The sequence below is a fragment of the Vulpes lagopus genome, chromosome 1 (genome assembly GCF_018345385.1).
Source record: "Vulpes lagopus strain Blue_001 chromosome 1, ASM1834538v1, whole genome shotgun sequence".
NCBI classification, from domain to species: Eukaryota; Metazoa; Chordata; class Mammalia; order Carnivora; family Canidae; genus Vulpes; species Vulpes lagopus.
Genome location: NC_054824.1, coordinates 141,020,457 through 141,045,716, shown reverse-complemented (window position 1 = coordinate 141,045,716; position 25,260 = coordinate 141,020,457). Strand labels below are relative to the sequence as shown.

The window sequence follows — 25,260 nt, the reverse complement described above, 5'->3', positions numbered from 1 at the left end:
GTGTTGGGGATTCAGCTACAGACCATCCACCCCCTGCCCCCCACCACCCCACGCCACAGCACTCATACATGCCGAGCAACACCCTTACTGTGTTGTAGTGTAATACTCGTGCACTGCATGCTCCTTGAAGGCAAGGGCACTATCTGTATATCTCCAAAACTTGAACCAGTGGTATTTGATTGCATGAATGTGGGAAGGAGAATTGGGTCTATGAGTAGAGAGGGGGGAGAGGTGGGGAGTGATGAAGAAACACTCCTCACCCAAGCCCATGCTTCACGTTGGTGAATAGAGGTGACCAGGTAGGTGAGTAGGGCCAAAATGCAATGGACAAATTTGAAAGGTAAAAAAGGGTAGAATTGATCCACTGGGACGAGAAGAGATGTTATATAGGTACTTTAGAAGGCACTTCGCATTTTTCCCAGTAGCCCTAGTGTCATTCAGTTTCCTGTACCTGTACACGTTTCTCATCTCTAATATGGGGGTAATGATAGTCCTGGACTTACTTGATGAGCCTTAAGCGAGTGATAATACTTTTAACACATTCAGCACATGGCTGGTCTGTGGATTCTGAGGGTAGTGTTCTGAACTTAATCGTTCTGTGATTTCTCTCATTTCCTGTATTCGTTCTGGGATTGTACTCTTTATTCACTGATGCTACTGTGGGTCTTCCCCAAACATAAATATTTGTTTGGTGCTGATTGCTGAATCCTGAATGGGAGTAAAGATGAGAATAAAGTGTTTCCCTTTGGGGCTGACCTCCATCTACCCATTGTCATCAAGGATATATATATTTGTACTAGAACTAAGCTAAAACAATCTTATGAATGTGCTTGGGGTTGGGAGCAGATTATGCAGGGATAGAAGTTGTACATGAATAGAACATCACACAGTACAGAAAACAATAGTCAAAGAAATCACCCAGAATCTTTTTTACCCTATTGAAACACTGTGGGTTTTTTCTGTTTATTTTTACCCATTATTTTTTCCTTTGATCTTTTATGGAAGTTATAATGTATGTATAATTTTGTATATCCGTTGTTTTTCATTCTAATAATAAACATTTCCTGGTGGCATAATCTTTGCACTAATACTTTTATGTTTTGAAATGACATTTTGCCCTAGAATCAAACTAGTATAATCAAACTATAAGGTAAGAAGATGAGAGAAAGAGCCACTTACTTCAACCTCTCTAGCACAGTGAACATTTTGGTGTGATATTGTCCGTTTTTTCCCCTTTTTTATAATTCTTTTTTTTTTTTTTTTTTTTTTATAATTCTTCTTTGTAATCAGAAGTATAACCTTTTTTTGCCTCCAACATGAGTATAGTAGAATTTTTCCATGTTGCGCTTGGACATTATATGCATTATTTTTAAAGATTTTATTTATTTATTTTATTTTTTAGACAGAGAGCACGAGTGGGAGGAGGAGCAGAGGGAGGAGGGAGAGGGAAGAAAAAAGAATCTCAAGCAGACTCTGAACTGAGCATGGTGCCCCATGGGGGACTTGATCTCTCAACTGTGAGATCACAACCTGAGCCAAAACTAAGAGTTGGACGCCTAACTGACTAAGCCACACAGGTGCCCCTTGTATGCATCATTTTTAAATGTTGTAATAATACTCGCATTGAATGGATTTTTCCAAAATTTACACAAATCATTTCTGCCTCTGAATCTGTGATTTTAAATAATTTTGAAAAGTGCATCATGGATCATCTGACAAATTTTCCCCACACTTGAGGTTATTTCTTAAAGATAGATTTTCTGAGGTGAGCCAAAGAAATTTTTATGCAAATTGGTTTCAAAAGAATTTTGCCCTTTGTTTATACTAACAGAGTGAACTCACTTTTGAATCTTCCCTTCCCTCTAATCCCTTGTGGAAATATGCAGACAGTGAGAGCCCCATGACTCTTAGAAGAAGCACCATTTGAGAAGCAAAATAGGGTCGTGGCGAGTGCTCTGGACTGGAAATTTGCAAACCTGGGTTCTCATTTTGGCCCTACACTAGGAAATTGTGTGAATTGGGCATGATACCTCACCTTTCTCATCTATAAAATTAAAATTTAGTTGAATGGTTTAAGTTCCTTTGTATTTCCAGAGGTCTGATGCTCGTATTTCTGTGTGAAGTTTGGCTCTGCAAAAATGTGTTGGAGACCTGAGATCATTTGGGTGGCAAGTAGGCTGATGGCTCATTAGAAGAACATCATTTCCTGAACTGGCAACCTTGAGTGCTCATTGCCTTTGTCTCTTTTTTTAGCATTGAGAAGTTCTGTGCCGAAGGCATCTCACTGTTGGGAATTCTGGTCCAATCGAGGCATTTGAGAACAGTGGTTCATGTCCTGGATAAGATCCTGCCTTTGTTCTACCCTTGCCAGTATTACCTTCTGAAGAACGAGCAGTAAGTAGAGTACAGCCCAGGGAGTACAGACGACTGTATTTGCAAGTAAAATAGGGAATCATGTAATTCAGTAGTGTGTTGTTTGTGAGGCAGAAAACTTCTTCCCTAGTTAGGATGCAGGTTGATGAATAGTGACTCATAATGATTCCAGTTTTATTTTCATGAAAGGTACTTCCCCTTTTCATTTAATTTTAGATTCCTTATAGCTTATTAGTATTTGAAGGAGCAGTTGTTTCCATGAAACCTGGGAATAGTGCTTCTGACATTGAGCAGTAAATGGCTTTGCCATTGTAACGGTAGAAAAACCCATTGCTTTTCATTGTCTGCAGTATTACAAACAGATAAGATACATAGGAAGGTGCTTATTCCATGAGACATTCATAATGTTGAGAAAAGACTTTTGAGGTAATTTCAAAGTTAAGAAGCAAAGTATTATTAGAAAGGCTGTGGTGTATAGGTTGCATTTGCATTATGGGTAAAAGTATATGTGATTTATGGTAAATGAAGTAGCTGCTTGGGGAGGGAGGGAATTAAGGATGGGTTATGAATCAAGATTCTTAATTGCACATGGTAAAAATCCGGTGCACACTGATTTCACCAAGAAGGGGATGTGTTGGTTCATGCAACTGGGGGCAAAGGCTCATGATTCTAAAGTGGTAGTTTTAGCCAGGGGTGATTTTGACCCTCAGAGGACATTTGGTCATGTCTGGAGATGATTTTGGTTGTCACAACTTGGAGGGGGGTGGAGTAGGAGGCAGTGGGTGGCTGGGCAAGGGGGCGTTTGAGTGCAGGATTGGGAGACATTTAATGTGTTGGGTGTATTTTATTTGGCAGGGAAGGGTCAGGAGGTGTCCTCTGGGCAAAGGGCATTATAGGTGAGATGTGGGGAATGAGGAGGACATTGCCCAGTTAGGTGTGGGGGAGTGCTTCAGGCTGAAAACCCTGAGGAGGAGGGAGATGGGAGGAGGAAGCCAGTACACCCAGGGAGCTGAGGGCACGTCCTGACTGACTGTGGTGGGACCCTATCCCCGCGTCCCACAGGGCCCCTTACACTACCTTGGTTCACACAAGTCAACACCCAATATAGGATTATGGGATGGTTTTCTAGCCATCTGCTTTGGGGGGAGTGAGGAGAGATAAAGGGGCACTTGGGCTGTCACTCTTTGACTTGTGTATGTGTTGGTGTGTCTTGGATATAGCTGTAGAGAAGATTCCTTTTAACCCACCTTAAATTTGGAAACTTCATTTTTCTGAATTCTTGAAGATTTATTGAAATCCCTGAATAGAGCTTTGTTTTCTGTTTCCTCATAAGTCATCAGCCCCTGAATATTTTACTGACTTCTGATTAGAAGGTCAGGTATTGATTGTCCTGTGTCCTTGGCAGGTTTCTGTCACACCTCCTCTTGTTCCTACACTTGGACAGTGGTGTCCCTCAGGGGGTCACACAGCAGGTCACCCAGAAGGTGGCGCAGCACCTGACAGGAGCCAGCCATGGGGACAACGTGAAGCTTCTCAACAGCATGATCCAGGTCAGGCCCTGAGGAAGCCCCTGAATCCACCCTTGCCCACCTTCCCAGTCAAGCATGCTGGTGGTAGCACGTCTGAGTGTTGGTCATTTCAGAGCACTCACCGCAGTGCTTTTGGCCAAAAAACGTCAGCAGATGTGTGCTTGTAGTGAAAGTAGTTGTTTTGCTGGTGTTTTAAGAATGGGAGACTAACTCTTACCTCCACATCACTGGAGCCCTTTCTCCATAGGCTCACATATCCATAAGCACTCAGCCCAACGAAGTAGGTCCCGTTGCTGTGTTAGAGTTCTGGGTTCAGGCTCTAATAAGCCAGCATCTTTGGTACCGAGAACAACCCATCCTCTTCCTTATGGACCACTTGTGTAAAACAGCTTTTCAGCTGATGCAGGAAGACTGTGTGCAGAAGTTGCTCTACCAGCAACATAAGGTAAATCTGTTAGAGAATTTGTCTTTCAATCATTGGCAAGATTGGTCTTGATGGGGCCTAATCTTAGGAACCATAGTCCTGCCAGTGTAGACTCCAGGGAAGCCGAAGGGAAGGATCCCCGAGGAGGAGCCTTGCTCACTGCATTTGGCTGTAACATGCTGCCTGTGACTATCATTGCTGGGGGGGACTAGTGAAATCCATGTCTTACCAGAACCTACCATCGTGGGAAGATAATTGCTGATATTCTTGATAAGGTTTTTTTAAAGCCTCTTCTCTCTGCTGCACACCGTGTCCCCTGTGTAGAATGCTTTGGGTTACCACTGTGACCGGAGTCTGCTCTCTTCTTTGGTGAGCTGGATTGTGGCTGGCAACATCACTCCTTCCTTCGTGGAGGGCTTGGCCACACCCACTCAGGTAGGAAAGCCCCTGCAGCCAAAGATTGGTCATCTTTGGGAACTTTTAATGTTACCATCTTTGCTGATATAGTGCTGCTGGCTTTAAGTAGCGTTCATGTAGCACCTACTGTCTAATCCTCCCCGTGGCCCTCTGTAGAGAAGGCGCTGTTGCTGTTTCGCAGAGGAGTTAACTGAGGTTTTGTGGGACCAAGTGGCTGGCTCAGGATCCAACAGCTCGTGGTCAGGCCTGGTCTGGCTGACTGCAGGGCCTGCCCAGCAGCGTGGTTAAGAGCAGATGCTGGAGCCAGACCACTGGTTCAGTATGCTCTGTTAGCCCTGAGCCTTGGACAGCTTGCTCACCTCTATATCCTCAGTTTCCTCCTCTGTGTAATAATGATCACACCTGCCTGTAACATACCCAGACCCATGCTAGTCCAGCTATGAGGCACGTATTCAGTGTTGGCTGCTCTGATCACCATTAGCAGCAGCCACTTCTTCATTGTTAACCTCCTGTCTGACTTGTGCGTCACATTATGTCCCTGATTTGTCACTTACACCAGTAGGGACATCCTTCACCCTCCCATCAGTCTTGCCTCCTGCTCTTCCTTTCTCCTTTCATGATCCAGCTGAAACTCCTCCTGCCAGGCATGCCTTCGCCCCCATTCTCCATGCAGAGCCATTTCTGTCTTCCCACCTCTGTGGCCCTGCCCTCCTTCCACCAGTTTCATGTTGCATTTGACTCCTGACTCCTCTCACTTCACATTGTAGTTACTTCTATATTAGTCTCATCTCCTTGAAGAGTTAGAAAACTTCTTGAGGCCAGAACTTATATCTGACCCTCTTTCCTGACCCTCGTGCATATGGAACCTGCCCAATAAATAATTGTGTGGACGAATATCTTCTTGTACTGAAGTGGCATTTCTGAAGGAATTTAGCATTTTTCAGTGATTTGTTTTATCTAAATTTATATCTGTGACAGGAACAGTGATAGGTGTAAGAACTCTGTTAATTGTGGAAGCTATAAATACTTGTTGATTGAGATATCTGGTCGAAGATATGCGAATTTGTAGACTACCGGGATGTATTTCATCTGAGTGAGCTACTCATTCCTCTCACTCTTACCTGCCGTCCTTGTAGGTCTGGTTCGCCTGGACAGTACTGAACATGGAGTCCATCTTTGAAGAAGACTCCCAGCTCCGAAGAGTTGTAGAAGGGGAACTGGTTATAAACTCTGCTTTTACCCCCGACCAAGCTCTGAAGGTGCACATAGCAGTTCTGCATTTGAGTGGGAGCAGGTGGTTTACTGATGGATTCATCTAAAATCTTGGGAACTTCTGCATTTTCTATTGTTGTAAATGTTTGGAAAGTACAATATCCAAACCAGTGCTTAAAACTGTATAATTGAAGTGCATACTTCCTTTCCAAGCTTTATTTAGCATAAAGAGGTCACATAAATGACTGAAGTCTGTGTTCATGCATGGCTGGATGGTATTGCCCTTGTTTTAAAACAATTGCCAGTGGGTGTCATGTGCATCAGTCCCCTGGAGAGCTTGTTAAAAATCAGATTCGTGGACCCCAGCTTTTGAAATTCTAAATTTCTAAGTCTAGAGTGGGACCAGGAATTTATTTTAAAAACTCCCTAGCTGATCTTTAGGCTCACTAAAGTGAGGAAAAAGCCTGGAATGAAAGACCTAGTTTAGGGTCTCATAATAGAGACTTGTCTCTTGGGTTTCAGTCCCTGTTAAGGACTTTATCATTCTTGAAAGTCCTTTTCAGTCTAAATGTTCAAGAGATTGATAGTGCTTGGCAGTAAAATTGACTTTTGGTTTTCCTAACATTCTGCTCCCTTGCACTGTGGCATTTATGCTCCCTTTCTGGGAAGGCATGGCAATGAGATAAAACGTGTAGGACACATTCCAATCTGGGGGGTCTGTGAAATGTTTTGACAGAAAAACTGCCCCCTTGCTACCAAGGAAGTTAATGTGTTAGATAGTGGGTTGGAAAAATAAAGTGATAGGATTTTTTTTCTTACTGAATTGAAAACAAAATGTTCAGTGTTTCATTTGGATCATTTAGAAAGAGCAGATTGTTTGGAACTGTGACCATGTCATGGTTGCTCAAAGCTCCTCCTCTTTTATAGAAAGCCCAGGCCCAGCTGAAGCTCCCCATCATCCCATCCCTCCAGAGGCTGCTGATTTATCGTTGGGCCCACCAGGCCCTTGTCACACCTTCTGATCACCCTCTTCTGCCTCTCATTTGGCAGAAGTTCTTCCTTCTGTATCTTCACCGCCCAGGACCACAATACGGGTATGGTACCAGCTGTTGTAAGTGTCTGTGAACCTGTTCATCACTTTGCACTGCTCTGATGCTCTGTGTCCTCACACTGTGGCCTTTGAGTTAGAACCACTCTTCAACCTCTGCCTAGGAATTTCCCTGTTTTACATTTATTAAACTGGACAGTTTTTGAGTTTAGAGTATCTTGTGGCAGCTCTCTCTGTACCCAACAGGGTGAAGAGAGTACCTGGTGCCAGGCAAGTTGTAGTCTAGGGTGCCTGGAGCTGCAAAGGGAAGAGAAACTGACCCAAGCAGGCTGCTCGTGTGACTGTCATGGGGGTCAGCCATGTGGATTTGTGATGGGCAGTGCAGGTGTGGACAGAGGCCAGGCTGTGCCTGGCAGCCTGTGGGCTGTGGTTGGGGGTGTCTGGTTTTTCCCCTGGGAATGAAGGGACCCTGACCAGCCAGAACTGTCCACTGTTATCAACCATGTTCTCAGGCTCCAGCCCTGTTCCTGGCTCACCCTACTCCCTTAATTCAGTCCTGCAGAACATACAGATATTGGTCCCTGGGCTTTCTGTTTTCTACCACTTTGCGAGTTCTTCTAGAGCAGAAACTGTCTTTATTCTATACTGCTAAGGGGTAATAATATCTGAAATTTGTGTAGCTTTTCATTCTTTTTAAAACTGCTTTCAAACACACCATTTTGTTGGAGCCTCATACTAACCACTGAGGTAGAAGTAACAGCTATTGATTTAGTGTGGTATATTTATAGCCATTGACTCCTTAATTGATTGCAGTTTAGTGCCATCCAGAAAGAGCACCTTGTGTTGATCTTGTGATCTCTGCTTGTACTTTTTAAGGTTACCCATTGATGGTTGTATTGGAAGAAGGTTTTTTCAAAGCCCTGCTCATATCAGTTTGTTGAAAGAAATGAAGAGACGCCTGACAGCGGTGGCTGACTTCCACCATGCTGCGAGCAAAGCCCTCCGCGTTCCAGCAGAGGGCAGTGAAGGGCCGCCTGGCAGCCAGGCTGGCACCCCTGGCTATCTGACTTCACCAGAACTGCACACAGAGCTCGTGAGGTGGGCTATGGTTTTTTAGCCATATATACTGTCTTTCACAGCACCGGGTACTCTGCTGGAGCCATTGTTTTGGGCTACAGACTGCCAGATGTCATTCTCTCTGCCCTGTTAGATGGAATACAGAGAGTGATTTGGGCTAGGTCTGCATCTTAAAATACTTCTTTTCTGTGTTCCTCATGAGAAGGGAACGAGCAGTTTGGATATAGCTGTCAGCTGCCTGGAGTCTGAATGGAAGGTCTGAAACCAGAGGGCTGATGTCCTTTTCTCTTGCCCTATGTAATAACAGAAACCAAAACAATCGATGATAGCTGGTAAACATCTACTAAGGCCTGCTAGGACACTTCTCTAAAGGAAAATCGTGAGCAAGGCAAGATTCTTTAAGGGAAGTCCATACACCTCTTGGAATTTACCTGGGGTAAGGTACAATCTCATAATCACCCAAAACCACTTCTAAAATCAGGCACAAAATGTGTATCCCCCCCCCCCCCCCCAAAGGTTAAGAACTCTGAAGTAAATTTGGTCCCTTTCACACTATTTCTTTACCTTACATTTAAACTTGCTATAAACTAGGTATTAGTCTAAATAAGACTTAATAAAAATGGCTTCTAACAATTAGCCCTGAATACAAAATGTCTTGGTGAGGAAACCCAGAGTCTTGATCCAGCACTGAGGCTTCAGGCTTGCTTGACCCGAATGCCCTCTGGGTCATCTTTCAGCCTCTGAAATGATTTCTCCCCTTATCTTGCTTGCTTGAAGGAAAACTTATTTTTAGCTAGGCTTAAACAGTGGGCAGGCTTAATCTTTGAACATTTAGATCAGCCAAGAAAGTTTGATGTGCCCTTCTGCCTCTCTTAAATGCCTCTTCTGTTGGCATGTTGGTAAACTAGCTATCTAACTGAATCAGAGGCTGGGAGAGAGCTCGGCACCGGCCCCTTCTGTGTTGAGAGCCTCAGGGTCCTGTCCCTGCTCTCTTCCTACACAGGCTGTCTCAGAGGTAAGAGGTGGTTTTCCACGTTACTGAGCAAAGCCAAGCCATGCCACCCCCCAGGCACCACCCAGCAACTTATGTACCACAGACTCCTCTGCACACAGCTGCTTAAAATACCAGGGATCTTAGCTGAATGGACTGTGTTCCTTGAAGAAACAAAGGAAACATCATCAAATTTTTAAAAAAGTTTTTCCTGGAAAATGGAGATTTTTTTTTTCTTTCTTTTTTTAGCCAAGCTTTGCTTTATACCTTCTTAATGGGAACAAGGTGCACACATGCTTCGAGTTGTGTTTGTGATTTCTTGAAGCTGGAGAGCGTCACTGAACCTAAAGCTGGCAGCTTCTTCTGTTGCGAAAGTTTAACATGGCTTTAAATGTTTTCTCTGAAAGACAGAAAATGTGTTTATTTGGATGTTAAACTTTTCCAACTGCTGAGGCTCACTGTGACTGGATTGCCCAGGAAGGAAAAAGTCCTAAGTTCAGATCCCAGGACTGGGTTAAAATCACCTTTTCCAGTGATTTTTTTGTTTGTGTTGTATTTACCCTCACTTTAATAATAGAGTTCACCTAGCTCTTTCCTCACAGCCTCATTGTAGCGATTATTGCATCATATTTGAAGGATTTGTGACCTTCTGGGATCTGCTGCTGGCCCATAAGCTTCTTGGGACTGTGTGGTGGTTGAAAGCATTTTCTTTATTCTGTGCTTTTTACTTTTATGTAGTAGTGACAGTGTTCCTAGAGATGTAAGAAACTTCATTTGTTTACACATCCTTTTGGATTTTATGTAATTATGGTTTTTTTTTTTCTTTCAGGCTCTTCAATGTGTATATATTGTGGCTAGAAGATGAGAATTTTCAAAAAGGAGATACCTATATCCCTTCTCTACCAAAGCATTACGATATTCACAGGCTAGCAAAAGTGATGCAGAATCAGCAGGTGATACTACAGCAATGTTGCTTTTAGTATATTTATTTAGTATAATAGGAGGTACCTATATAGGAGATACCTATATCCCTTCTCTACCAAAGCATTACGATATTCATAGGCTAGCAAAAGTGATGCAGAATCAGCAGGTGATACTACAGCAATGTTGCTTTTAGTATATTTATTTAGTATATTTGAACGTAATCAAATAGGTTACAGTCGTAGTCTAATGTACTTACTGGTACGGAAATGGGGTCACAGGCATGTTCAAGAGGTGCATTTGGGGTGTAGCCACTGAGGAGGGCAGGTGATGCCAGGCAGGTAAACAGGGGTCAGATTTCTAAGGGCCATATATGCCTTTCTAAAGAATTTGGATTTTGTTTTGAAGTATTTGTTTCAAGAGCCCATGAAATGGGCTGAGGGATTAGATAAATGGAGGAACTTAAAATATGTTGAAAAAGAATCCGTAAGATCAGGAGGATTTTTAGATTAGATACATGGGGGGATTGATATAGTAGTAGGATTGATTAGATTACAAGGACATTCAAATTTCTGGCTTGGGCAGCTATAGATACTGTTGACAAAGACCCAGAGTACTGGAAGAGGAAGTGCCAGAGGGACTTCAAGGACAGTGCTCTATCAAGGATTTGGTGGGGAGGGGATGTACAGGCATAGAATTCAGGAATGGGGCAGTGTAAGAAATGTGGGTTTAACAGTAGTAGAGCATTTAGATTGAGAAGAGGACCGAGTGAAGCTGGAGCCCTAAGAAATAATAACATTTAGGGCATAGAGAAACAAGACTGAGAATATAGGGCCAGAGAAATAGGAAAAATAAATAGGCAGTCATGGTGTCCCAAAGTCCTTTGAGTCTATTCTGTGTTCATCTCTCTTCTTTATCCTCTACATGCCATGGCCTTAGCTAAGAATTTGCATGTAGTAGATGTCAGGTCAGTATTTTTAAAACTTAATCATAGCTTCTTGGTTCTCTGATATTACCTTGATTCCCCAGTACCTACAGAATTAATTTCTTTCTTTCTTTCTTTCTTTTCTTTCTTTCTTTCTTTCTTTCTTTCTTTCTTTCTTTCTTTCTTTCTTTCTTTCTTTCTTTCTTTCTTAAGTCTGTGTTTACCATTTGATTTTATAGCTCCACTTTTTGATCTGTAGTTCACAGTTATACTTGTTCTTTTTGTGGTTTCTGAGATATCTCTGCTTGGCCCTTGTTAATTCTTAGTATTCTTAATTGTTAGCCTCTGTCAGCAGTTACTTAGCATGAAGGCAGACAAGGTGACATTAGTGATCCCACTTAAAGGAGACGTGTATATACAGTAGGGGGACTGGTATAGCACCTCCAACAGTTGTTTGGTACTTCTAGGATTCAGGCCTGTGCCCAAGAGGACTTGGGGGTTTCTCCTCTGAGTCTGGAATGCCTTATGCCATAGTTTGGAAGTAACAATTTAGGACTTCATAGCAGTTTGCTCATTGAGAAACCAGAGACATCTGTTGGTTTAGAAGAATTCTTTAAACACTTTAATCAGAAAAAAAAATTTTGTCCACAAAATGACAGTCTTTATCTGATCACTCATTACTACTATTTGATAGAGTTTTTAGTGTTCATGGAGAGCTGGCATTTCTTTTCATTAAAGACAGTCTCCCATTCTAATATGTATTGATCACCAAAGTGAAGTAGACGTTCAAAATATGCAAGACTGTTCATTGGAGTGTAGGAAGAGAATATTAAAACTTCAGTTTTTTCTCATTTTATCTATTATTTATTTCACCTTTCATAATAAAAAATTTGATCATACAGAAAAATGGAAGAGTGCAGCACACATGCCCTCCCTCTGTCTGCTGAGTACCAGGTGTCTAATTTTATCTATGGCCCATCCACTCCTTTCACCCATGCTATCTCCGAACTAATCCTAGAAAGCATTTGACACCTGAAGATTTCAAAACATGAAGGTTAAAAAAGTATTTTAACCTAATAGCATTTACATCTATAAAATATTAACAGCAGTTTCTGAATATCAAATATCTAAGTAGTATCCCAATTTCCAATTACTTCAGAAATGTCATAGAAGTTTTATCTTCATTTTTATCGTTTGAGTCAGGATCCTCATTTTGTGATTCCTTGATAGTCCTCATAAGTCTGTTTAATATACTGGCCCTCCCCTTATTCCTTTTTTCCCCTAGCAGTTTGCTTATTGAAGAAACTGGATAGTTTGTTCATAGACTTTCCCCACAGTCAGGATTTTCCAGATTGTATCTTTGTAGTGTGGTTTAATGTTTCTCTATCCCTTGTATTTCCTGTACAAGTGGTACTGGAACCAAGGGCTTGATCTAATCAAGATTCAGTGATTTTCAGTATATTTGTTACTTCTCTCTTTAAAGTTTCTGATTTTTACCTATGTCTTATCAATACTGTGTGTATATAATTTATGAATACACAGTTGGTAGGGCTGTTAAAATTATGTTTTCTGATTTTGGTACATAATCAAATGTCTGCTAAGATATTGTTACTGTCCATTTTATATATATAATTACTATATAAGCATACATGTATATATATTTAAAGATTTGTTTGCAAGAGAGAGTGAAAGTGCAAGAGTAGGGGGGAGGAGCAGAGGGAGAAAATATTTACGTGGAGTCCCCACTGAGTGAGCATGGAGCTTAACGTGGGGCTCGATCTCATAACTCTGAGATCATGACCTGAGCCAAAACCAGGAGTCAGATGCCTAACTGACTGAGCCACCCAGGTAACCCCTGTTAGCGTCCAGTTTAAACATGATCCATCCTAATGCTGGAGAACTTGATATAGACTGCCTTGTGCTAAACCTTACTGGTTTACTTTTTAGTTAAATATATAGTTTTATATGTGAATACATGATTTGTCTGTGAAAGTGAATGTCCCATGGTGCAATTCTAGGATCTGTGGATGGAGTATTTGAACATGGAGCGCATACGTTATGAGTTCCAGGAAACTGTTGGTCTGTGGACACAGGCCACACTTGAATCCCATTCTCCACCCTGTAGTTCATCGGTGCAGCTGGACGTCACTGATCCTTCATTGGGTGAGCTACATGAGCATCGGCCCCCTCAAGTGAATGAATGAGTGAGTGAATGATTGAACTCAAGCCATTGAGGGTTAAGGTTTATAGATTGTGTATCCCTCTAGTGATAAAATTGCGTTTTAGGAGTTGGTTGTTAACTTGTCTACAACTTAGGGTTAGATTTGGCTGTGAGTGAGAGACAGCTCCAAAACAATCATTGCTTAAACAAGATACTTACTTTTTCTGTAAAAGAAATTGGAGGCAGGCAGTTGAGGCAGTAGCTTTAGAGTCATGGCCTAAAATATTGCTTGAGAGAAACTTGAACAAAACCAGGAGTCTTTTCCAGTGATGAATATCCAACTTTGTTACATTTTGTGCAAAGAATGGCTGTTCTAGTGGAAAAACCCTGGCTATACAGGACGATCCCTTCCTTGACCTGTTTGGAATGTTAAATTCCATCTGTTTTGGGTGCAAACAATACAGGTCTTTTTATGCCAAGTAATCCTGGCTCTTAAATTTTCTTTAATTTTCCTTAAGAATAGAAAATGGACTGCTACATCTGGAATGAAGCTGGAAACTCGTAGTAATCTCTTAAGTATTTGTTGACTTGACTTACTGGCTTGAAATTTCCTTGACCTCTCCTATCCCGTTATCTTACTTTTGAGAAGAATCAGGTCTGTGGCAACATTTTTCTTATGTTTCTGAGCCCCCACCTGCTGTGGTGTCTAGTGCAGTACACAGAGAGAGGGAGGGAAGATAGGAATATATTGGTACCTGTGTGTGGTCAGCTCTGTACTAGGTATAGAAATATAAACATTGAAATTGGTCTCACCAGTATGGGACTACATGCAATCTAGAACAAAGTTAGATGGACAGATTTGCCTTTGCTTTCTTTTTTCTTTTTTTTTTTTTAATGTTTGTTTATTTATGATAGTCACACAGGGAGAGAGAGAGAGAGGCAGAGACACAGGCAGAGGGAGAAGCAGGCTCCATGCACCGGAAGCCCGATGTGGGATTCGATCCCGGGTCTCCAGGATCGTGCCCTGGGCCAAAGGCAGGCGCCAAACCGCTGCGCCACCCAGGGATCCCTGCCTTTGCTTTCTTATATGGCACCTGATTTTTTATTTGGACTCTATTTATTGAGTGAATGAATAAGTGAACAAATGAACGCATGATGATATAACTACATAACAGGAATTCTGTAGGAGTCTGTGCCCATGTCTTCATTCACTTTAACTCTACTAGTCTCAGCCCTCCTGTTCAAACTTTGTCCTAATTTAAGATTTTTTCACTCCGCCCTATTTCTTAACATCCATCCTCCCCAGTCTTCCTATGAAGTTTGTCTGGATGATTGCATTAAACTGTTAATGGCACTATCTGCCCCTTCCCCCAGTCCATTGTAGTGATAGCTGGAGATAGCTACCATCTTTCTCAGGCATGCTTAGAGCTGTTCACTAGATCTCCTTTACACTAGTATCAAATCCCGCCACTTTAGCATGTCATGCAAGACTGTTTACGGTAATAATTTAAGAGCACAAGCTTTAGCACTTTAACTATCATTAAGGCTTTTTGAGGATAGGAATTCTGTTTAATCATACTATGTGCTTGTGAGCTGCTAGCTCCTGGTAGACTATTAGTAGCCCTGTGGGGGCTCCTTCAAAACTTGCAAGTAACAGAAGATAGTGATTTTATTCTTTTGGCCTCTGGTTTGCATAACTATTCTGTAGGTCTTCAGCATTCTCCTTGAAGGTAACAGGCCAAGGCTCTGTACCTACTTAGTATGTTACTACCTGGTGATAGCCATTATTCAGTAAGTGTGGCTTAATTTTTTTCAGCTAAAGAAAGGGTTTTAAGTAACTTGCGGAAGCATGAGGCTCCCCAGCCCCCCCTTGATCTGCACCCAGTGAGGCCTCCTGTGCCAGTTATTTCCTCAGCCGTGCTCCTGAGTCAGAAGGACGCCACCCAGCTGGTGCACACGGACCTGAATCTGTTGCAGCAGCAGGCCAGGTAAGATCATGGGAGACCTCCAGGGCCCTGCCTCTGTGCTCACTGATGTGACAGCTTGAATGATTTAGTACCTAGAAGGACTTGCTCAGGTGCCTCTCAATGAGTAATATTGGACCAGGCTGGCCCAGTTATTTACCTCAGCTAACCAAGTTGTGACAAGTCTCTTAATTTCACATTGAAGTTATAGGGTGCTTACATGGACAATAAATTTTACATTTCCTGTGGTGACATTTCAGATTGTCAGCAGTGCCAGCCAAGTGTTTCTTAAGCTTCTCCTGAGGAGACTTTGCCATACTGGAAAGATGTTGTTAAAAGGGTATATGCAGTGAGATTTACTCTCTTTTGTCACTGTTTTGCTCCCTAACTCTTCATATTCTTTAACAGAATTGCCATAGGCACTTTATCAGAGTGTGGGAAAGTCATTTAGTACTCTGAGTTAAAGTAGATACAGAATGATCAACTCTTGAAGGTTTTGATCTAGCTTTGCTGTCCTGTGAGAAGATGCGTGTGTGGAATGAGTCCTTTTTATAAAGTAAAGAGTCTTACTTTTGCAAAGACCATGGGAATTGATCTCTTACTGGCTTCTGTATCCTTAGCTGGTTTTGGTCCAGGCATTAAGTGTGTGTGTGTGTGTGTGTGTGTGTGTATCCACCCGCATGCACATGCCATGTGTACCTCCACCCCCACCAGCACGTGCACGCGCATGTGCACACACACGTGCCTGTGCATTAACATAGCAGTATTGACACACATGTAAAAAGTTAGCTTCCTCCATCTTTGATAGTTCAGTTTGAGTTCCTAATACCTAAGAAATCACTGGTGCTTACCAGTAAGGTACCCCTTTAGAATGCTTGAGTCAGGATGAGATTCTCATTTGCTCTTGTATATTTAAGGTCTGTGTAAAAAATATTGTTAATGTAATACAGATTCTAAATGAAGCTTTGTTCCTGGCTAAAAAGTTGTCCCACTTTTCCTTCTTTTCTTATTAAGGAAAAGAGAGAATTTGGGTAACTGCAGGCACACGCATTTGGCCTTTTGTTCCTATAGAATGCTAGGTCTTATTGCTCTCTGGTGTAGGCTGTATGGTAACTGGAAGCCTTTATCACTTACCATAAAACCTTTCTTAAGCCTTTTTTCTACTTCCTGATGATGTTTTCCAGAACTGCAGCTCTTCGAGAATCTCAGCAGGTTGCCCTGGATAGTGAGCTGTTGGACACAATGCCCAAACAGTATGTTAACAGAGAAGAACAGACCACATTGCATTTGGAGTGTAGAGGCAGCAGCGGTAAGAAATGCCAAGGGCCAGCAGTTGTCACAGTTCAGGTAAGAGATTGTTGAAGCTTCTTCATGATTCAGGGAGTTTTTACTTGAGTCTGTAATATTGGCGTATTGTTGAGCGAGATGGCAAGAGGTTCATAGCACATGATTCATGTCCCAAAATGTTTAATGGTTTTGAGGGGAGGAAGACCCACACAGAGCTAATCGTGTATTTCCATATGTGTTGATGTGTCCTGCAAGACAGAAGTTCAAAGAAAAGTATTACCACTGAGAAGATCCTTAGAGAGAGGGGCTCACACTGATCCTTAGAAGACTTTGATGATGACTGTTTGGAGTCACTGGGAAGGACTCTGGGAATGGAGTCCTCTGGGTAGCATGTAGGGGGCAGTGGCTAGTTCAGACTCCTCCAGGTGGTTTCTGGCTGAATTTATATCGGGATTCACATTGGAAAAGAGATCACCTGGAAGCTCCAGCAGTGTGCTGCGGCCAGTGGGGAGCCACTGAAGACAACGTGGAGGATGGAGGGCTGTGTGGAAAGCAGGTTAGTTGGGCGGAGCTTGCCAACAGGCAAAAGGAGAGATGTGTAGCTGTAAGATTAGGAATTCAGCCACCTCTTAGAGTTGCTTTCTTGAGTTGGAAAAACGGGTTTCAGGTGGGTTTGTGACATCATAAGGACTTCAGGGTGCAGCTTAGCTTTGGCCAGTACTGTCTAAGCACTCTGCAGAACTTATTTCATCCTCCCAACAACTCTTTGAGATGGGTATTCTTGTTATCTTCAGGAAATAAAGGCACAGAGAAGTTAAGTGACACACCCAAAATGACACAGCCTCTGAATGGCAGGACCAGGAAGGCCTGGATAGTGTGGCTGCTGAGCACCAGCTCCTTACTCACTACCCTTCATCTTTCTGTGAGGGACTTCAGGGTCCCCAGAGCTGAGAACCAAGATAACGCTCAGAGATAGGCTGCCTGTTACCAGACTACATTTGCACAAATATAGCTCCTCTTTTTTTTTGATAGCTTTCAGAAATGAGGAAACTTTATTTTACTGACTGTCGATTGTCTTTCAGAAATTTCTTTTTGTGCTCGTCCACATTTGAGCAGTTCTGATGTTTTCCTCAGCAGTCTCCTTGGGAGCCTGTTTTCTCTGATATGTCTTCTTTGAAGTAACTTTTATACTTGTATTTTTCATTACCTTTGAAATTTGTTTCTGACAAAATATTTGTATACATCTAAAGTTAAGAATTTGATCTGGGATGTGAGACTCCTAAACACTGTCTTTGGCCAAGTGCTTTATAAAGTTAATTTTCTTTCAGTGTACTTCTTCCCATGGTTACTAATACTGTGGTAAGACTAGATAGGAGCATTTTAAGAAGGATCACTTGCTAATGTGATAGTGCTGGAAGACAAGTCTGCCAGTTTTGGATGGATTTTGAGCTGGTGTGAAAAGAGCTGAAATGTATCCAGTTCTAATTAAAAAGGGTGTCTTACTCCAATCTGTGCCTTCACAAATAATGGTATTTTTCCATATTTTGGAATTATATCTCTTTGCCAAGTTGTTAATTCTATACAGAGAAGGGAATTCTCCTAGGGTGCAGTTTTGTAGCTGAGTGAAGTGAGTACCAAAAGTTCCAGCTCAACCAGCTTTGTTTGTGAAGCTTGCTTTCTGAAGAGTTGTATTTGCTGCTCCAGCCAAAGAACAGGTCTCTTTGGCTGACCTGTTAATTCTCGGGGTCTTATGGTGGAAAATAACACCAGGTCGACTTGGAAGCTTTAGCTCCAGCCTACCAGTGACTTGGCTCTTTTCCTTTTCAGAAATAGTTTTGATTTGTCTGAACCCTTGAATTGAAATTTTAGTCCGTCATTAGTTTCAGATGTAGAGTTCAGTCATTCATCAGCTGCATATAACACCCAGTGCTCATCACATCACGTGCCCTTCTTAATGCCCATCACACAGTTACCCTATCCCCCCCCACCTCCCCTCCAGTGACCCTCAGTTTCTCATAGTTAAAAATCTCTCATGGTTTGTTTCCCTCTCAGATTACTTTTTATACTTTTGTTGATTCTGAAATAGAAAGGTATACCTTTCCTAAAATCCCTTTAATTTTGACTTTGATAAAAGGGATATTGGAAAGCAGATGATTTACGAGAAGAATTAAAACGAGTATGGCTTAGATTTTATTTTTACACACAACACAACAAATATTTATGCTTTCTTTTCTCAAAAGAAAAATTGGTAGATGCTAAGGTTGCTTGAAGAAAGCAAGAAAAAAAAAAAAGAAAGGGGTGGTGGGCAAAGATTTTATAGAACCCTAAAGAATTTGAAAAAATAGCTGTGTTTTTTTGGTCATAATCTCATTAGAAATATCCAACTTTCTTAAAGCACACTCTAATTTTCTGCTGGCCTTACTAGATTGCCCAGTGCTCTGCCTTTCAGTTCCATTTGGGAAGATCTAGACACTTGGGAATCCTTACTGATGGCTCCTAGAAGTATTGATATCGACAACAGTTATCTACTTCAGCCATTATTTTGCTGGTGATGCAGATTTGCCAGGAGAATTAAAAATATGAAGAAAGTGAGCAGCTTTTGTAGTCTGATGTAAGATATCTTTAGAAAGTTATGTAGAAATTGCTAATTAAGGCTATCCTAGGCAATACTTGTTGGTTGATACTTCCAGGAATTGAAGACAAAGAATTTTTTTGGCTACTCAGTGATAGCTAAGAGCAAGGTAGACGAAGGTTGAAACTAGCTGTCATGAAGTTGGGGCATTGTGTAATCAATGCAAGTCAATTAGGTTTGCTCTGAGTTTTGGCCAGAGGGTGTACTTGAGTCTAAAGCTATCTCCTACACAAATGGATGACTTTGGTTGTGGTGTTGGGGTAGGGAAGGTGAGTTCTGATTACTTAAGACTCATCAAGAAACTGCTAGTGGGAAAGCTTATCTCATACAGAAGGTAGGTTGTCATTCTTATACATAGAATTGTAGCTCCTCTGTATATGTGTGTCCAGGGAGCACTTCATGGCTATATCCAATAGTTTTGATCCTGTTTAACATTTTCCTATCATCTGGCAATGCTGAACGTCATGAGGTCTCTTCTTGTCCCTTTAAATCACTAGCCACTAAACTAACAGTTTCTCTCCAGGATTCCTCTTCGTCAGCTCAACCTTAGATTGCTGGTTGTGCTTGGTACTTCCTCTGACCCCCTCCATTGTGACATTAGCTGCTTTTGTCTACTATTTGTGTTGGAGTTCATAATCTAGAATGAGTGTGTGAATGGTCTTTAGTGGGTCGGTGAAGCTCCTGAGAATATACGGATATTTTTTTTTCTGGAGAGTTAGATCCTGAGTAATCCGTGACCCCAAAGGGGGGTCATATATTGAGGAATCCTGTTCTCTTTTCTCTAGTCCAGAATTCTCTGAGTTCCAGATCTAGATTTCCCATATGTTGAGGACTCCTGTTCTCTTTTCTCTAGTCCAGAATTCTCTGAGTTCCAGATCTAGATTTCCACCTGCTTATATAACATTCTGTGAATGTCCCTAGAGTATTCCCAAACCCCACAGGTCCCACAGTGATCCCACCTTTACAAAGCCTCCAGACCTCTCTTTCCTGTACCAGGAACTGAGGACCTAACTAAGCATAAGTATTCTCTCCGCACCTCATACTTCCTATCTGGTTACTTTCCCAGTCCTACTGCTTCTGCTTTTGACATGACTTTACATTTATTTATTTCTCCTCATTCCCATTGCCATTGCTCCCTGTTAGCCCCACATCACTTCTCCCCTGAACCATTACGTAAGACTTCCTGTCTATAGATTCTCACACTGTCCAGTTTGTTTCCCATTCTGCCACCATTCATCTTTTTAAACACAAGTCTTATCCTGTTTGCAGGCTAACAACCAGCATCCGGCTTTCCAGTATTTAAAAGGAATAGGACTTTTGCCCCCACCCCCCGCCATAATCTCTTCTTGATTAGTTTCTAGTGGCATCATTTACCCTTTGATGATCCCTAAACATTATTTTCTAGCCACTCGGGCTTTTTCCATTCTCTAAACATGCCATGCACTTTTCTGCCTTCTTTCTGAGGCATGTGCTGTTACTTACCCCACACCTATTTGTGAGCTCCTTCCTCTCCTTCCATTCTTGGTTCAGGCAGCACCTCTTGAGGTCTTTCTCAGCCCCTCTGGTCAGATTGAGGTAGTCCCTCCTCCTCTAGCGTCTCGCGCATAAATGCTGTTGCGATCACCTGCTGTCCTTCCTGCCAGTCTGTGAACTCCTCAGGAGTAGAGTTCCTGTTCTTAGTAGTCATCTTCCTGTACCATCTAGCGTGGCTCCTGGCACATAGTAGGTGCCCTTTCACACCCCTGAACGAGACCTTGAAAACCACCTGGTCACTCATTAGGTTGGGTTACAGCTTGTTTTGCAGTAGGATCACCTCTGTCCCTGTTACCTGGATTTTGAGTCACACGATGGCCAGGCCCTTGTCTTACTCATGTTTCTGTTGTCAGTGGCTCACACGGTCAGTGCCATAGAACTGAGGTATTTGAATGAACAACTACAGATTTATACTCTTCACTAGTAAGCTCCCTGATTTTAACTTCCTTCAGGAATTTTGTAGGTAATATTTGGCTGGAAGTTGGAACTTTTTCCTACTAGAAAATAGTAGTCATCCTGATTGTATTTACTTTAGACCAATTTGTTGCTCAACTGGCCAACTTTATGCTTTCCATACAGAATCTCCACTTATGCACCACACTGCTTCACTATTTACTATAACACAGATGTGTCCTAGGCATTCCATCCTGGGGAGTGATAAAGATGGTCATACTACATTACTTCCCAGCTCTGTTCAGAGCTCTTTTTATCACTTGCTGGGCTACTCTCATATCCCTGGTAACATGTTGGTGACACTGCTTACATGGTCTCACTTAATCGTCACAAAATGGGGGTGAGAAAACAGGTTCAGAGAGTCTCAAAGACTTGCCAGAGTCACACAGCTAGTAAGTGGCTCATTTGAAATTCAAGCCCATGTCTATTTAAGTTCAAGGCCCATGCTTTCGCACTCAGTATTGGGAAATGAAGCCATTTGCTTCTAGCTGTTTCAGCTCTGAGTTTCCTTTTGTTTCTGCTCCAAATTTTAAGGCTAGTTGTATGATTTTGAGTAAACTGATCGTGACCCTCAAATCTCAGTTAAATTAACGGGTCTACCATTTTCTTTCTCTGAGTTGGTTTAACAGGATCACTTTCCTTTTCAATGATTAGAGATCAGTTCTGATTAGAGAATTCGTGGATTAGATTAATTTTTAAAATCAACTTCAAGGGGAATGACTTTATATTTTCATATAAATTTTAAGATTAAAATGCATATTTTAAATGACTCATTTATAAAAAGATTTCAAATTATATCATGACAGTATTTTCTTGCTTAATAGAATTTTTCTGTGAGGGAAAGCCCTGGAAATTTCCAGCCATCTGCAGATGTTTGAACTATGTATGGCTTGTTTGGGATATACAAAAGACAAATATATTTTATGGGAAGTGAGACGTGCGGCTTCTGCGGTCGTCTCTCCCAACAGAAGCTTCTAATAATTCAGTGATATTCCCTGAGGAAATGGGGTGATTTATAATAGGGTTCCTTTTGTTGGACTTTGGTATTGTGGGGCATGTTTGCCAGACCCTGGATTGATTTATTATCATGTGAAAAATTTGCTTGATCCTAGAAGTAAAAGATGGAAAAGACCCACTGAGGGCTTCACAGTATTGTTAACAGCTATGTGCTCTGGCCAGCTCCTTCATCTCTGTGTCTACTTGACCTGACCCAACTGGAGGGGCTTCCAGCATGCTGCTTTGTTGTGTTGTCTGTAGCTTCTGGTGATTGTGAGCTGCCAGGCAGTCAGCCCCTCTTCCATCCTAGTGAGCAAAGAAAACTCTCAATAGGGCTGGGAACAATGAGCAAAAAACAAGTGGACTGGGAAATAATGGTAATTTTGAGGTGTCTTTGGTGAGAATATTGCTTCACCTAACTCTTGAGCATTAGCAGTTTCTGCAGTGTGGGGTGACAGCTCCAAAGCTCCAGGTACTTAGGCTTGTCTCTGCATTTCCCAGTCCCTGGCCCCTCTGTCTTTCTCTCTTATCCATTGTCTTTCCACTTCCTTCGTCCTCACTGTCTTCCTTCCTCCCCTTGGATTCTTTCTTTTCCTCTCAGTTTGGCTGCCTTCTCTCCAGGCCAGCCAAGGGCTAGGACCCTCAAAGACCCAGTCTGGCCATAGTTGTTGACATTGTAGGCACAAAACTGACTACACATGCTCCTGATCATGTTTTAGGCTATGAAACATTAGTCTTTTATTTGAAAGATTGGAAATTTAATATTTGTACTGACTCATTATGTCAGTACAAATATTATTTTAATTATATTAAATAATATAATTATTTTACCTTTCATTTCTCCAGTAGTAAAAACTAAAATAATTGTTAACATTACACGTTTTTGGATATTCACTTTCATGCCTTTTGACTCAGACTAACAGCATATTTTCTCCCTTAAATAAGAAGTTTTATAAAGCTTTTTAAGATAAGATTAGTGAGTTTTATGGAAGAGAGGTGTTACCACGATCATGAAAGTAGGTGCTTGATGTACCATCAGAGCTGTACTGTCCTGGGGTGCTGTGTAAACAGGACCATTGCCCTTCAGGAGCCTTTTGTCTGGAATTTATGATAATAACTCTGGCAGGGTTCAGGAGGGTCTCAGTTAAATAAATTTGGAAATTAAGTATTTACAAACAAAAGATACCTGTAATCATCACAGTGGTGGCTGAAGACTGGGTTTGGGCAGGTGCCTATAAAGGAAAATGAAGATCCTGTTGCTTGAGGAGAAGACAGGATTTAACGTTTGTGCCTTCTGAATGTTCTGATCTCTTTATCCTTCTCTGCTGTGCTGAGAAGTCCAGATTCCCTAGCCTGCTTCAAAGGAGTCCCCCAGGACAGAACCCTTCTCCCTAGTCTGACGGCTCTGTGCTATTCATCCCTGACCTCCCTGCCAGGCTGGGCTTCTGCTTCCTGTCCCTCTGTCCTCCTGTCCTCCACAACTACCACTTTGGTTCTGTCTTTGTGTTGCAGCTTAGGCCTAGGATATGCTCTGCACTACTCACATCCAAAAAAGGACATTAGAGTGTGCAAAGCAGTTATCATATAGGTCACCATCAGTTAATTAGAGAAAAGGGATACTAACAATCCTCTCAAATAGAAAAGATGTAATCTTAAATAAAGGCTAATCTTTGAAATTGAAATATGATTTACTTTTGCTTTTTTTTCTAAGTTCAGTAAATTCTCCTTTGCCACATCTTTACTAAGAACGAATTAAAATTTTTATCAGAGATAAGCTTTCAGGGACCACTGAATCAGTCAGCTGCTCTTTCATAGGCATTCAGCTGATTTGTGCACTTCCTGTATCTCATCTTATTTTGTTGTTTGTCTTATAATTGTATATCCTTTCTTCCTTTGAGAATGGCAAGTGTTTTATTAACAGCATCTGTGTCATGGTCTTCGTATTTGTGTCACACATGAGACACACAGCCCTAATGTTTTGAGTTGAGCTGTGTGTGCTATTGAGTGGCGAGAATGGAGAAGGGTCAAGGCTCTGAAGAGGCTCAACAAAGGAGGATGCTTGGTGTCCTTCAAGGAAAACCTCAGTGGTAGAAGACATTCTGTTTTTGATGAGAGTCAGGGAGTCAAAACATAAGTGACAGAGAACATATCTTACAAAAAGACTAAACCAGCGATAAACTAATTCAGGTTTGATTCTTCATGAAAAGCCTGAGGTTCTGGAATAATTTTTTGACATTTTTTCCCCACCCCTCTCTCATTCAACTGAGAATTTTGAGTTATAATATTAATTGTAGTAGTTATTCTTCATCAAATACTCAGTATATTTGTAATAAATATTTGCTCTAGAAACATAATAGGAACACAAAAGTCTGTTGACCATTTTAATTCTTCTTAGTTTGAAGGTATGCATAAGAATGAAGCAATAAGTCAGCAGCTTCATGTTTTGCGAAAAGAAGTGAAGCAGTTGCAAGCTGAAGCTGCTAAACCACCATCACTTAATGTTGTGGAAGCTGCTGTTCATGCAGAAAACTTGATTACGTAAGTTTTGAGGACATTATAATTTAAAGTTCTATTTTGTTATTATGGATAATAATCATACATGCTACCACTCCCCCAGGCACCCACTAATTAAATTAGTACAGGGATCACCAAACGATAGCCATCAGACCAAATCTAGCCTGCCACCTATTTTTATAAATAAAGTTTTATTGGAACACAGCCATGCCCATTTATTTACTTAATGTATATGGCTTTATGCTGTGATAGCAGAATTGAATTGTGAAAACTTATGGCCCATAAAATACAAAATATTTACTATCTGGTCCTTGATAAAATAAGTTTACTGACTTCTGAATTTTGAAATGACACAGCATATTGAAGTTCAATCATGGAGAGATTTAGTGCTTAAGTTTTATATTAAAGTTACATTTACCCAAAAAGTCATCATTGTCAACTCAGATTATTGAGCAGAGTTTGAAGTGGAATTGCTCAGGGGAAGTAGGGCTCTCAAGTATAGTTGTCAGCTTGCATTTGGCCATTGTGGTTTTTCTTTTGGAGCTTCTAGCTTAGGCCCACAGTCATCTTTCTCCCTAAAGCCACCAGGGCAAGACTTGGGAGAGAGGTTGACCCTGCCTTTGACTTTAAGGTGACTCTAGATTTTAGCACCAGCAACTAATTCCCCAGTACACTGGAGTGGTGGTATGGAGGAGGACAGTGTGAGTCCTTTTGTAGGTTGGATTGGGGGACCTGGGAAGCAGAGGGAGATGAGGTGAACGAGAAGTTAAAGTTTGCTTTACTAGTAGAGGAACTCAAAAAAG

At 41.6% G+C, this 25,260-nt stretch overlaps 1 protein-coding gene across 3 annotated transcripts in view; it reads left to right on the top strand.

The window, feature by feature from the left end:
- EPG5 (ectopic P-granules autophagy protein 5 homolog) overlaps positions 1–25,260 on the top strand; it is a 104,879-nt gene that overhangs the window by 43,309 nt on the left and 36,310 nt on the right. For all 3 annotated transcript variants that reach the window (XM_041760482.1, XM_041760473.1, XM_041760464.1), the window contains exons 17-28: positions 2,254–2,394; positions 3,779–3,923; positions 4,150–4,347; positions 4,651–4,761; positions 5,880–6,002; positions 6,883–7,049; positions 7,880–8,101; positions 9,901–10,024; positions 12,936–13,080; positions 14,895–15,066; positions 16,227–16,389; positions 24,339–24,481. In XM_041760482.1, coding sequence (XP_041616416.1) covers positions 2,254–2,394; positions 3,779–3,923; positions 4,150–4,347; positions 4,651–4,761; positions 5,880–6,002; positions 6,883–7,049; positions 7,880–8,101; positions 9,901–10,024; positions 12,936–13,080; positions 14,895–15,066; positions 16,227–16,389; positions 24,339–24,481 — 1,854 coding nt within the window. The remainder of the gene's footprint in view (positions 1–2,253; positions 2,395–3,778; positions 3,924–4,149; positions 4,348–4,650; positions 4,762–5,879; positions 6,003–6,882; positions 7,050–7,879; positions 8,102–9,900; positions 10,025–12,935; positions 13,081–14,894; positions 15,067–16,226; positions 16,390–24,338; positions 24,482–25,260) is intronic.